The 13,166-nt window shown below is 39.7% G+C and overlaps 2 protein-coding genes across 3 annotated transcripts in view; one reads left to right on the top strand and one right to left on the bottom strand.

Annotated features, from left to right (window-relative positions):
* The window catches only part of LOC136334176 (uncharacterized), a 399,355-nt gene that overhangs the window by 215,847 nt on the left and 170,342 nt on the right, over nucleotides 1-13,166 (top strand). The gene's annotated exons all lie outside the window — the stretch shown is intronic.
* Nucleotides 1-13,166, bottom strand: part of DCP2 (decapping mRNA 2) — a 54,180-nt gene that overhangs the window by 22,835 nt on the left and 18,179 nt on the right. For both annotated transcript variants that reach the window (XM_066274070.1, XM_066274069.1), the window contains 3 exons: nucleotides 11,166-11,317; nucleotides 3,586-3,713; nucleotides 3,090-3,188 (listed from right to left, as the gene is read on the bottom strand). In XM_066274070.1, coding sequence (XP_066130167.1) covers nucleotides 3,090-3,188; nucleotides 3,586-3,713; nucleotides 11,166-11,220 — 282 coding nt within the window. In that variant the 5' untranslated portion in view covers nucleotides 11,221-11,317. The remainder of the gene's footprint in view (nucleotides 1-3,089; nucleotides 3,189-3,585; nucleotides 3,714-11,165; nucleotides 11,318-13,166) is intronic.

The raw sequence follows: 13,166 nt of genomic DNA, 5'->3' as shown, positions 1-13,166 counted from the left end.
AAAAAAGAATAATCAATCTAGTTTTCAGCTAAGACTTAACACTAGTGGCCCCTCTTCTCCAATGGTGCTGATTCTATTATACTGCAGCACCACCAAGCAGCAGAACAACAAACTGCAACTCTATACCTAAATACTTTCATCATTCAAACATGGCAACTGCTCTAGACTGAACTGTGTTTCTCCAAAGTTCTTATGTTGAAGTCCTAACCCCCACTATGACTATCTGTGGAGATAGGGCCTGTAAGGAGGTGCTGTCTGCAAGCCAGGATGAGAGGTCTCAACAGGAACTGAACCAGCAGACAACTTGATCTTGAATTTCCCAGCCTCCAGAACAGTGAGAAATAAATTTTTTCTTTAAATCATCCAGTCTATGGCAGCAAGAGTAGACTAATACAACAATATTCTACCTTAATACCAAAACTTTTCTCTATGACAAAGGAAGGCATTTAAAGTTGGAATAAAGTCAAAAGACTTGCCTTTAAAAATTCGAACCTAAAAATTCATATAAAGTCAAGCCTTCTGTGACAAGGTCCTTTATCAACTAAAAGAGGATGTTATTTACATCAGAAAGGTTAGGAATTAGGATCAATTCTTATTAGCAAAGTGAAAATTTTTTCCCTAAAGTTAAAGGAGTACAGTTCTTCAGGGTACCTGAGCTTTCCTCAGAGCAAGACAAAAACTCTAAAACAAAAGCAAAAAAAATTCATATTGCTATACATCAGAAAGGTAAATCTTATTAGAAAATATATACTTAAAAATCATCAATTCCTTCTGTTCTCATCTGCATATGTGTGTTTAGAAATACCCCTTACAAACATTCCGTAACTGCCTAAATTGTAGTAGTCAAGAACATTTAGACTCCAGAGCCCACCACCAATGTTTCACATCCCTGTTCTGCTGCTTACTCACTATGTGACCTTGGGCATGTTAATAAACTGCTCTGTTTCAGTTCTTTGCCTGTAAAATGGATAACCTTCATAATGGTTATATCCTCCCACAAGATTATCCTTACACCCTATCCTCCACAGCCCTGTTTTTTTCACTCCCCGAGCCCTAAGAATAAGTTTTATTACTTTCTTACAAATTATGGTAATGTACAGCCATAACTGAAATTAGCACCACATGAACAAGACAACCTTTTATGTTAGTATCCCAGACCAGAGAACAAACAAGATGACGCAAAATGAAAACTGGAGCGTCGGTTCCCAGGTTAACTGCCTCTCTTACCACAAACATCCTAATTCTGCATCATCTGGACTCTACAGTATAGTGTGTAACACTTCTCAGAAGGAGGGTTCTGGCGGTAGATACAAACAGACCCGTTGGGCACAGGGTGCTCCAGTTTTACAAGTGTACTTACCGGATTTCCTCCAACTTCCCCCAAGAAGATTCAATTACAGACAGGTGATCTCATTCTATTTAGCCTGAGTTTGTTACTCCACTTAATGTATTGTCTTTTCTGAACCTGGACAACTGTCTCTGCCATAGCACTTGTGCAACTTCACGTACAGGACTACAGATCAACTCCTCTAAGTAGTATGCTATGGTTCCTGTTTTGTCCTTTCAGAAGAGGACTACAAAGTTTGAGGGCATAAAAGGGAAAACTTTACACCTGCTCCATTTTATCTCCTGCTACCATGAGAAGGCAGGGTTCTTTGGAACAGAAGGCAGCAGGAAGAGAGGAAGACCAAATATGAGATGGACAGAGCTGTTGAGGACAAGACATGGTGGACATCACTTATTCATAGAGTCGTCTGGAGTCAGAGCTGACTCAACAGGACATAACACACACACAACTACAGAAACAAAAGGGAAAGCTCTTAAAGCATGAGGCAATTCCTCAACTGTTCCCTAAACAGCTTTCAATTTCAAGAATTGTGCATAAACCCTTACTTGTAAGTATATAATAGCTTTGTCTATAAGATGTTGCGGCCCTGGCCGGTTGGCTCAGTGGTAGAGCGTCGGCCTGGCGTGTAGAAGTTCCGGGTTCGATTCCCGGCCAGGGCACACAGGAGAAGCGCCCATCTGCTTCTCCACCCCTCCCCCTCTCCTTCCTCTCTGTCTCTCTCTTCCCCTCCCGTAGCCGAGGCTCCATTGGAGCAAAGATGGCCCGGACGCTGGGGATGGCACCTTGGCCTCTGCCCCAGGCGCTAGAGTGGCTCTGGTCACGGCAGAGCGATGCCCCCTGGTGGGCGTGCCGGGTGGATCCCAGTCAGGCACATGTCTGACTGTCTCTCCCCATTTCCAGCTTCAGAAAAATACACAAAAAAAAAAGAAAAAAAAAAAAGATGTTGCAAATACTTATTTAAATAAGCTGTTCCATACTGAAGTTAAAATGCAGCATTTTTAATTCTCTGTCACATCCTACTCCAAAGTAAATAACCACACATGATTTTCATATGGTAAATAATCACTAATGGTTTATAAAAATTTTAACTGTTTTCCCTCACTTATAATTACACCCAAACTTAAACCAAGAAATGAACACTACTGCAGGAAAACAATGAGTCAAAAATAATAATGATGATAAGAAATTGATAAATAAAAACACAGTACACAATCTATTACAAGGTTCTATATAATTAATGCAAAGCAAGTGATAAAGACAACAACTGGGTATTATAGTTCAGAAACTGCTGTGGGATACAGTTGACCGGTGAGATTTAATAAAATTTTAAGAATACACTTTAAAAATTATCCACTTTAAATTTCATCTCACAAATAAGAAACTCGGGTCCTGTGTATAGAGACAGAGAAAGGGAAGGGAGCAAGAAGCAGCAACCCCCACATGTGCCCTAAACAGGCAAGCCCAGGATTTCGAACTGGCAACCTCAGCGTTCCAGACTGACACTTTATCCACTGCACCACCACAGGCCAGGCAAATGTAAATTTTTTTAAAAAGCTCAAATTGTGCCTTGTGGGGAAGCTAAGACTGTAAACGTGAAGCAAGGGTTATAACAGCCAAAATGTTTTATCAATTCCAAATCCAATCCTTTCCCCTCCACTAGAGTTTGAGATAACACAGTAAGAAAGAGTGAAAGAAATTATAGGAAGAGATGTGAACAAAAGAAGCAACCATGATAACTCACCTCTCTAGCAGCACAATCATGAGGAGCTTCTTCTTTATTTACTTTTCCTTTTGGAAACCCCCAGCCTGATTTTGCTAGGTACCCCTGAACCAGTAGTACCTACAAAACAAGCAGAGATAAAAATAAAACTTGTCTTGCTTTCCCATGCTCCTTTCTAAAAGTCAAATGTATTTTTCTCCTTACTTCAAGTAACTGTTATCATCAGTAATTTGATATAGTACTTGGTTTAATTATCCTCCATAAGTATGATTATACTACTAGTCTGAAAACATTCTGCCCATTTAAAAGTATTTATTCAACAATGAAGGGGCACTCCATTACCATAAGCCATACTACAATGTATAAAATTTTAAGAAACAGAATGCAGACAAAATTTGGCCTTTTAGCACTAAAAATCTAGTGTACTTTAAAACCTCAATTTAGGATATTTAGAGAGTACATATTTTATTAGGATGATCACCATTTCACTAAAAATCCTTCATTTTATTACACTCACATTTTCAAGTGTCTCATCAAGAATAATTGCACCATATGTCGGTACTCCCATTTTATACTCCTTCCATTCATCCAAAACTTTTTCTACATCTTCACCTTGAGGCAGCAAAAATGGACAATGACTGAAGAGTATACATAGTGTTAAGGAAGTTACTTTCTCCCTTTATACAGCCTAAGAAAACTTATAAAAAGAGACCTATTTAAATCAACAGTATTTTCCATGAAATTACCCGATTTTCCTCAATTACGTTTAACTCTCTTGCTTTTGTTTTATTTTCACATTTGTTTTCTCTTGAACACACCATTGCTAACTTCTTTATTTAGCCTAGACACTAATTAAGTAAGCTTTGGATGCTCCTAGTCCTGGATCCCAAAGTTAACACAATTTCAGGACCCTGTGAACACTGCAAATACTTCTTCTCATTATGTCAAATTCATCATTATCAGGAGTCAACAAATACTGAAATAGCAAGAAACAAGCACAGTACACATATTGGTAAGAGGTAGAAATAGTCAGAAGTTAAAGTGGTTAACTGTGGGAAGGAGAACTAGGGATGAAGTATACCATACTACACGTTGTATTTCTTTACCATGTACATGTATTGCTTTCTCAACTGAAAACAATTTGTGTGTGTGTGTGACAGAGAGACACACAGGGACAGACAAGACAGGAAGGGAGAGAGATGAGAAGCATCAATTCTTTCTTGTGGCACCTTAGCTGTTCATTGATTGTTTTCTCACGTGTGCCTTGTGGGGGGGGGGGGGACTACAGCAGACCAAGTGACCCCTTGCTCAAGCCAGCGACCTTGGGCTCAAGCTGATGAGCCTTGCTCAAACCAGATGAGCCCACGCTCAAGCCAGCAACCTCGGCGTTTCGAACCTGAGTCCTCCGCGTCCCATCCCGACACTCAATCTACTGCGCCACCGCCTGCTCAGGCCTAAAAACATTTTTAAGATGAAGATTTACTAAGGATTAAAGAGAAAGGTAAATCTGAGTATTAAGGAAAATTCGGCCTGTTTCAAAAGAAACTGGGCATGCTCCCTCCCAAAAACTGGGCAGAACAATTTAAATAAAAATCTAAACCTGTAAAGTACAGTGGGGCAAAAGTAGGTTTACAGTTGTGAGTACACAAAACACAAATTTTATTTTTCTATAATTTATGTATTATTACATTACTTTTATACAAACTGTAAACCTACTTTGCCCTCCTGTAATATGCACAGACTTCCAATATTCCATGCTGTTAAATGTGTCATCACTATACCACTGCTTTTTATGAAAAGTGAGGGGGAAACTATAGTTTATGAGATTTTTTCAAACTAAAAACATATTCTTAAGATTCCTGAAGTCTTCTATGAAAAATTATATGATCACATATATCAACTTCTATCACTTAATTTCAGAGGTCATATTGGTACTAGTATTACTTTAACTGCTTTGCAGACTAAAATACAGAAGAAATCTAACATGCAAATAATGCATAATGATCAAAAGATACACCAACATAAAGTAAAAAGAAAGGTTTCATAACAAGGAAAAATGGTGGAAAAACTAGTACTTACAGGCATGTCAAAACACTCTCAAAAAAGTCAGCATGGCTTTATATTCATATTCTGATTGGTTGTTTGGATTAAACAATAACATCACTGTTGAGCAAATGAGTTTGTAAAATATGATTTTTTTAAGTTTGCTCACTTTTATTGTTAAGAATGGCTGCTGTCCAGGTATGTGATCTGTGAAACTGCTAATTACCTTCCTGCTTGAGAAGGGCCATTGTTATGCTAATGTTGCTGGAGAAGGGGTTTTTGTGCCAAGAAAAGTTTGTGAGGAAGAAAGAGAAGGAAGGAAGCCAAGATGGCAGGGTGCTGAAGGAGAAGCCAGTTTGTGCAGAGAGGAGAAGGGCGAAGATGTGCAGATGGGGAACCAGAGGTGACTTAGACTGGTGGGGGCCTCTGATTCTAGGAAAACCCAGATGAGTCAGTGGCTTTGGGAGCCCTGAATGGAAAGGGAAGTGTTTTCCCTCTGTGTGTTTCTCGCCAGCCAGCCAGGTGCGAGGCTAGAATAAAGGAATGGCCCACCATCCTCCAGCTCCACTTCTTTACCATCTGTTCAGATCTAATGGGAACCTGCCTGTGCATGGCTGTGATGGCTGCGGCTACTGGCGACACAATCACAATAAATTCATTTTATGAAAATAAATTTTATGAGTTCTACGGTTTTATATTTAAAAATCTGTTTTGTTTTTACAGTTGTAGTAACAACTAAAAGGTACTCAAAGAGCCCAAAGTCAAAGGTGCATCTGTGTTTCCACAAAGAAATATTCCCATTTTTCTATGCATTAAACAACTTCTTTTAAAAGGGTAACAAAAAAGAAAGGTTTAGCAAGAGAAAGTACACCAACTGACTTAACTTTGGAAACTATTCTCTCCATTTATCCATTTTTTTGTACCCCAGAACCACACAAAATAAGTGAGCTGACTGAATTAACCAACTACAGTTCAAGATACATTTGAAATTAATGTTGAAAAGGACCTGTTAAGTGGTTGGCTCAAGTCCACACAATTAGCAAGTAACAATCCAACCCAAAATGACCTCAATTTCCCCACTGACAACTCTTCAATCCTTCATACTTAACAGCAAATAAAAGCAATTCAATTCAAACATGGGAGTGGACATTTTTAATGCCTTTTTATTTAATGATAATGTACTTAATTTGAAAACCCCATAACATACACTGAATAACTGTTAATTATCATTTCTAATTTTTACTAAAATTCTTACTTAACTACTGTCTGATTTTCTTAACTCCAAACCAAATTATTTTGCATCTTAAATCTGGATTACTGGGCCTTACACAGTAATTCTAAGAGAAAGAAAGATTAGATAAAGAATGTAATAATTTTAAGCAGGTCCATTTGTACTACATTTATTTTCAGTGGTATTTTTTATATTCTTTTTCTACTATTTTTTGTTTTGCAAAAACATGAAAAAACCTGCTTTAGGTATAAACAATCATCCTATCGTTATCTTAGATGAATAGCAATTTCCCGATGGACAACTTGTCTCAAGTTCTAGTCTCAGTTTCTTATATTCTTTGTCCTTCACACCCATTCCACTTCCAGGACCAAGTCCCACAGCAGCATTCTGGGCCTTGATATCACTAGAACTATTCTGACAGTTTGATTAAAATGAAACATCCTGACCACAACTTTTTATGGCATTCTTTTAATTATTCACACTACATGGTTATTCCCCAACCACCTTTGACTGTTTTCCTTTCTCTACCTTAGCACCCTTCTACTTTTCCTTCCCTAAATAATAGGGACCATCACTTTAATCAATCACTTAATTGGAGTATATCCAAAATTCCTTTGCTCACTGCCTTGGCAAAACCTCAACCCAAGAACAAACCCAGGACCCCAATCTATACCCACATTGCTCAGTGCTCACTGAAGAAAAATCCTAAAACCATGCTCAATTTTACATAAGAGAAGACCGAGACATAGAAATGCATCACAATTTGCCCAAGTCTGCATGGCCAGAAATGCTAACCCAAGGAATCTGCCTCCAGAATCCATGCTAATAACTTTTATTCCATGCAGTCTCTCTACTTCAATATCTCACAGGTATCACAAACCTACTTGTCCATAACTGAGCCCATCATTCCCCAACAAAATCTCTCCTCCTTTATTTTTCTACAAGTGGAATAGCATACCCACCCACTCAACTGCTTAACTAGAACCTGTGAACCACTTTGATTCTTTCTTCCACTTCTCCTCAGAGATCCAAGTTAACGCTCCTTTTTACCTCCTAAATATCATTCAAATCTAACCTCTTCTATTCACTCCTATCACAGATTTCCATTTCTAATTTATAAATTAGTGAAACAGCATCTTGCCTTCCTCCAAATCATTCTCACTATTACAAAATTGTCTTCTAAAACACCCAGAGAGAGAAGAAAATAAAAAACAAATGTAGCAAAACATTAATAATAGGTGAATGCCTGACCAGGCAGTGGCGCAGTGGATAAAGTGTCGGACTGGGATGTGGAAGGACTCAGGTTCGAGACCCCAAGGTCGCCGGCTTGAGTGCCAGCTCATCTGGCTTGAGCAAAAAGCTCACCAGCTTGGACCCAAGGTCGCTGGCTCGAGCAAGGGGTTACTTGGTCTGCTGAAGGCCTGCGGTCAAGGCACATATGAGAAAGCAATCAAAGAACTACTAAGGTGTCGCAAGGAAAAACTGGTGATTGATGTTTCTCATCTCTCTGTATTCCTGTCTGTCTGTCCCTATCTATTCCTCTCTGACTCTCTCTCTCTCTCTCTGTCTCTGTGAAAGAAAAATAATAATAATAATAGGTGAATATATCAAGAAGGGTATGATAGTAGTTCACTATAATCTTTCAATTTCTCAGAAAGTTGAAGGTCTTTTAAAAAAAATAAAGTTTTAAAGAGTTTTTAAAAAAAGTTTTAAATAGTTTAGAAAAAAAACTCTAGGCTTGACCTGCGGTGGTGCAGTGGGTAAAGTGTTGACCTGGAACACTGAGGTCACTGGTTCAAAACCCCGGGTTTGCCTGGTCAAGGCACACGGGAGTTGATGCTTCCTGCTCTTCTCCCCTTCTCTCTCCTTAAAATGAATAAATAAAAATCTAAAAAAAAAAATCTGGCCTTGGCCAGTGGCTAGAGCATTGACCCAGCCTATGGATGTCCAGGGTTCAATTCCTGGTCAGGGCACACAGAAGAAGCAACCATCTGCTTCTTCCCTGTACCTCCTCCCACTCCTTACCTCTTATCCACAGCCAGTGGCTCAATTGGTTCCAGCATGGCCCTGGGCACTGAGAATACCGTCCACTAGAACACATCAGCCTAAGGTGCTAAAAATAGTTTGGCTGATTCAAGCATCCACCCCAGACGGGGGTTGGCAAATGGTCAGGGCACATGTGGGAATCTGTCTATCTCACCTCCTCTCACTTAAAATAAAATTAAAAGAAAAAAAAGTTACTTTGGCAGAACCCTGAGTCTATGCAAAGTAGAAAAAAACCAAAGAGGATCTGCCTGCTTTGATGTTTTTATAACTAGACATTAGTTTCTCAAAAGCCAAGTTTTCCATAATTTCTCCAGAGAACCTATCACCAAGCCTTTAGTGAAATAATACTTCTATTTCACTTTGATTCCTCATTTACTTCCTATATCTAATTAGTAAAATAGCTTATTATTTCTCCCACTGAAATGTCTCTTTAGTTTTTCCCCTTTAGTCCCTCTACTATGGTTCGGTACCTTATTATTTCATAGCTCAAGTAATGTGAAAGTCTACACTACGATTCAACCTATCCTGTCAAGTAAGTCGTCTTGAATATTCAGATCATTTTCAAATAATTTAATGTAATATTCTTTAGCTCTGCTCAAAAACTTTCTATGATTAACATTTATCTATAACGAACAGTGTTCATTTTCTGCAGAGCCCTATGGAGTTCCTTATTTCATGGGGCTCAAGGAAAATTATAGGGAGCTGAGTATGAGGGTTATTTTAGGTCCTCTATCTCTACTCCAACTCTAGTGTGGTACAGTGAACTTGTGGGATACAATACCATTTGAACATATGATTTATGGTTAAAAGCAATGACCTATAGCAGGGGTCCCCAAACTGCGGCCCCCTGAGGCCATTTATCCAGCCCCTGCTGCACTTCTGGAAGGGACACCTCTTTCATTGGTGGACACTGACCATCTCATTAGCCAAAAGCAGGTCCATAGTTCCCACTGAAATACTGGTCAGTTTGTTGATTTAAATTTACTTGTTCTTTATTTTAAATATTGTATTTGTTGCCGTTTTGATTTTTTTACTTTAAAATAAGATATGTGCAGTGTGCACAGGGATTTGTTCATAGTTTTTTTTATAGTCCAGCCCTCCAACGGTCTGAGGGACAGTGAACTGGCCCCCTGTGTAAAAAGTTTGGGGACCACTGACCTTTAGAATAAAAGTCAAACCACTTTAACAACATTTAAGAAGCCATAAATCCCCCCTTTACTTTCCCTCCATATCTTCTATTATATCCTAAGAACACTGCTCAATACAAATTAATTTACTTCTAAGATATCCATTTTTCATTCAAACTCTCCAACTTTGCTCAATCCGTCTTCTTTGCCTAGAACATATTCCCCATTCCTATTTTAAAAAACCCTAAATTCCAGCCCTGGCCGGTTGGCTCAGCGGTAGAGCGTCGGCTTGGCGTGCAGGGGACCCGGGTTCGATTCCCGGCCAGGGCACATAGGAGAAGCGCCCATTTGATTCTCCGCCCCCCGCCCCCCTCCTTCCTCTCTGTCTCTCTCTTCCCCTCCCACAGCCAAGGCTCCACTGGAGCAGAGATGGCCCGGGCGCTGGGGATGGCTCCTTGGCCTCTGCCCCAGGAGCTAGAGTGGCTCTGGTCGCAACAGAGCGATGCCTCGGAGGGGCAGAGCATCGCCCCTGGTGGGCGTGCTGGGTGGATCCCAGTCTGGCGCATGCGGGAGTCTGTCTGTCTCTCCCCGTTTCCAGCTTCAGAGAAATACAAAAAAAAAAAAAATCCTAAATTCCCTTAAAAATATAAATTTGTCTAGCCTGACCAGTGATGGCACAGTGGACAGAGCATTGACCTGAGACACTGAGGACCCAGGGTTGAAACCACAAGGTCACTGGCATGAGGGCGGGCTCATTTGACTTGAGTGTGGGCTCACCAGCCTGAGCACAGGGTCGCTGGCATAAGCATGGTATCATAAATATGACCCTATGGTCATTGGCTTGAGCCCAAAGGTTGCTTGCTGGCTTGAAGCCCAAGGTCACCGGCTCAAGCAAGGGGTCACTGGCTCCACTGGTGCCACCCAGTCAGGGCACATATGAGCAGAAATCAATGAACAACTAAAGTGAAGTAACTATAAGTTGATCTTATCTCTCTCCCTTCCTGTCTCTCTCTCTCTCTCTCAAACTATATATATAAATAAAACTGTCTAAAATCTTTCTACCCTTTTTCAAAATTCTGAAAACATTTCATATCAGGACCATTAGCAATTCACCAATATTTTGACTTGTGATATAACTTCTTTTATAAATCTTAAATATTAATGTGAATTTTTTATAACTAATAAATATGATAAGCTTCTATCTTATTTGTAAACAGGGAAAAAAGCCACCTTCAAAGGCAAGGACTTCTTTGTTATTTGCCACAGAACTAAAAACACTGCACTGAACACAGTAAGTATTCAATAATTATTTAAGAATTTCTAGCCCATAAAGGAAGTAATCTCATTAAAGATCATCTGGTTAAACTGAACGGCAAGAAGAAAGAAAACATAGGTTAGCTCTAGAAATAGGTAAACTATTGGGCGGGGAATCAAATTTAATTCTAATCATCAGCGTACATTCCAAGAGGTCCTCCACATAAAACTTAGAATGCTACTGAATTATGTCTACTGTTTATATTTGACAGTTTTTAGAAATCAAGTATGTTTTATCAAATAGAAATTAAACCTCAAAAACAAGCAAAAGAAAATTTGTGCTACAATATTTTACTAAAGAATGAAAAACAGTCATTACAGTAATAAAAAGGATATCAGCTTTAGCAAAGTCTCTTATCCCACACTGAGGTAATCCTGGTGTGTTCTGCATGTAGAAATCCAAGTAAAACCAATGGGCAAGTTCAATCTGAAAACACACTCGGATAGCATTGTCTCTTTCCTCGCTGGGAATATGCAAAATAAACCGGCTGTCAAAAACAAAAACATATACAAATTATTTACAAACCGTAACAATTTCTTTTAACTTATTTAATTGCTTCATCGCTGACCCACCATCAGAGAAAAGGGACCAAGAGTGCAGTGCAGATCAAGAAAGCAAAATTTGGCCTGGCCTGTGGTAGCTCAGTGGGTAAAATGTCAACCTGGAACTCAGAGGTCAGCAGTTCAAAACTCTGGGGTTGCCTGGTCAAGGCACATACAAAGAAGCAACTACTAGGAGCTGCTTTCTGCTCCTCTTCCCTCTCTAAAATCAATAAATAAAACCTTAAAAAATTTTTTTAAATAATAATAAAAAGAAAGCAAAATTTGAATGAGTCTAGAAAAAAAGACACCTCAAAAATTTTTAAAAGGTCATTTACCCTCTGTTCACAAATACATAGATTGAGTTCACTAACAGGCCCTGGCCGGTTGGCTCAGTGGTAGAGCGTCGGCCTGGCGTGCAGGAGTCCCGGGTTCGATTCCCGGCCAGGGCACACAGGAGAAGCTCCCATCTGCTTCTCCACCCCTCCCCCTCTCCTTCCTCTCTGTCTCTCTCTTCCCCTCCGGCAGCCGAGGCTCCATTGGAGCAAAGATTGCCTGGGCGCTGGGGATGGCTCTGTGGCCTCTGCCTCAGGCGCTAGAATGGCTCTGGATGCAACAGAGCAACACCCCAGAGGGACAGAACATCGCCCCCTGGTGGGCATTCCGGGTGAATCCCGGTCAGGCGCATGCAGGAGTCTGTCTGACTGCCTCCTAGTTTCTAGCTGGGGGGGGGGGGGGGGGGGGGGGAGGAGTTTACTAACAATAAACTAAAGGTGAACAAGAAAACCTTCACTATGACCTTGGCCAGTTGGCTCAATGGACAGAGGTGGCCCAGCATGTGGACTTCCGGGGTTGAATCCCCAGTCAGGGCAAATGAGAAGCAACCATCTTCTCTTTCCCTCCCTATCCCCCTTCTCTCTCCCTCTCTTCTCCCACAGCCACTGGCTCAATCTATTCAAGTGTTGGCCCTGTGCACTGAGGGTAACTCAGCTGGCCCCAGACTAGGGGGCTGCTGAGTGAATCCTGGTTGGGGCACATGAGAGCCTTTCCTCCTCTTACTTAAAAAAAAAACAAAAAACTTTCACTAGGATTTCTTCCCATGTCCACTAACATATTCTAAGACTATATACAAATTTATTTAGACAATGAAACAAAAAAAGATGTCAGTTGCTTAATCTTCACATTTAAAGTACAGAATTTTAAAAAATACTGAAGAAATCAACACTCTATTGTTCATTAATAGACCACAAACTTCCCAAAGAGCCTAATCTGCCAAATCTGAGTTCAAACTAACTTTCAAACACACTCACTTTCAAAAATCCTACATTGTCTTTTCCAAGTACAGCACATTTGGGTGAAAGGACATATATATTTTATAGGGTATATTATTTGTAGATATGTGATCCAGATAATGAACCCCTTTTTTTGTGTAACAAGTCAAAACTTATAAGTCTAAGTGAATGTGATGTACAGTAGTCAAGCAACCACTAACTGCTTCTTCCACTGCACAGTATTTTTTTTCTAGTGACCTTAGAAGATAGATTGAACTACATAAAAGAAATCCATCGGTTTTTTAAATCATTTTTAGAAATTAAAAACAGTATTACCATGCCCTCCCCCAAAAAACAGTATCACCCAGTTTAATCACTTACACTATTCACCATGGAGGTTAAATGTTCTTGTTTCCAAGTTTCAAATTATATTTCAAAAAAAATAACTTTTAAATTATGAAAATACTATAACTATCATCCCAATAGGGGAAGTAGTAAGTAAATGGTAAGACAAATGTATATGTAA

The sequence above is a fragment of the Saccopteryx bilineata genome, chromosome 4 (genome assembly GCF_036850765.1).
Source record: "Saccopteryx bilineata isolate mSacBil1 chromosome 4, mSacBil1_pri_phased_curated, whole genome shotgun sequence".
NCBI classification, from domain to species: domain Eukaryota; kingdom Metazoa; phylum Chordata; class Mammalia; order Chiroptera; family Emballonuridae; genus Saccopteryx; species Saccopteryx bilineata.
The sequence above is the reverse complement of the archived record's forward strand: the minus strand, read 5'-3'. Positions and strand labels throughout refer to the sequence as shown.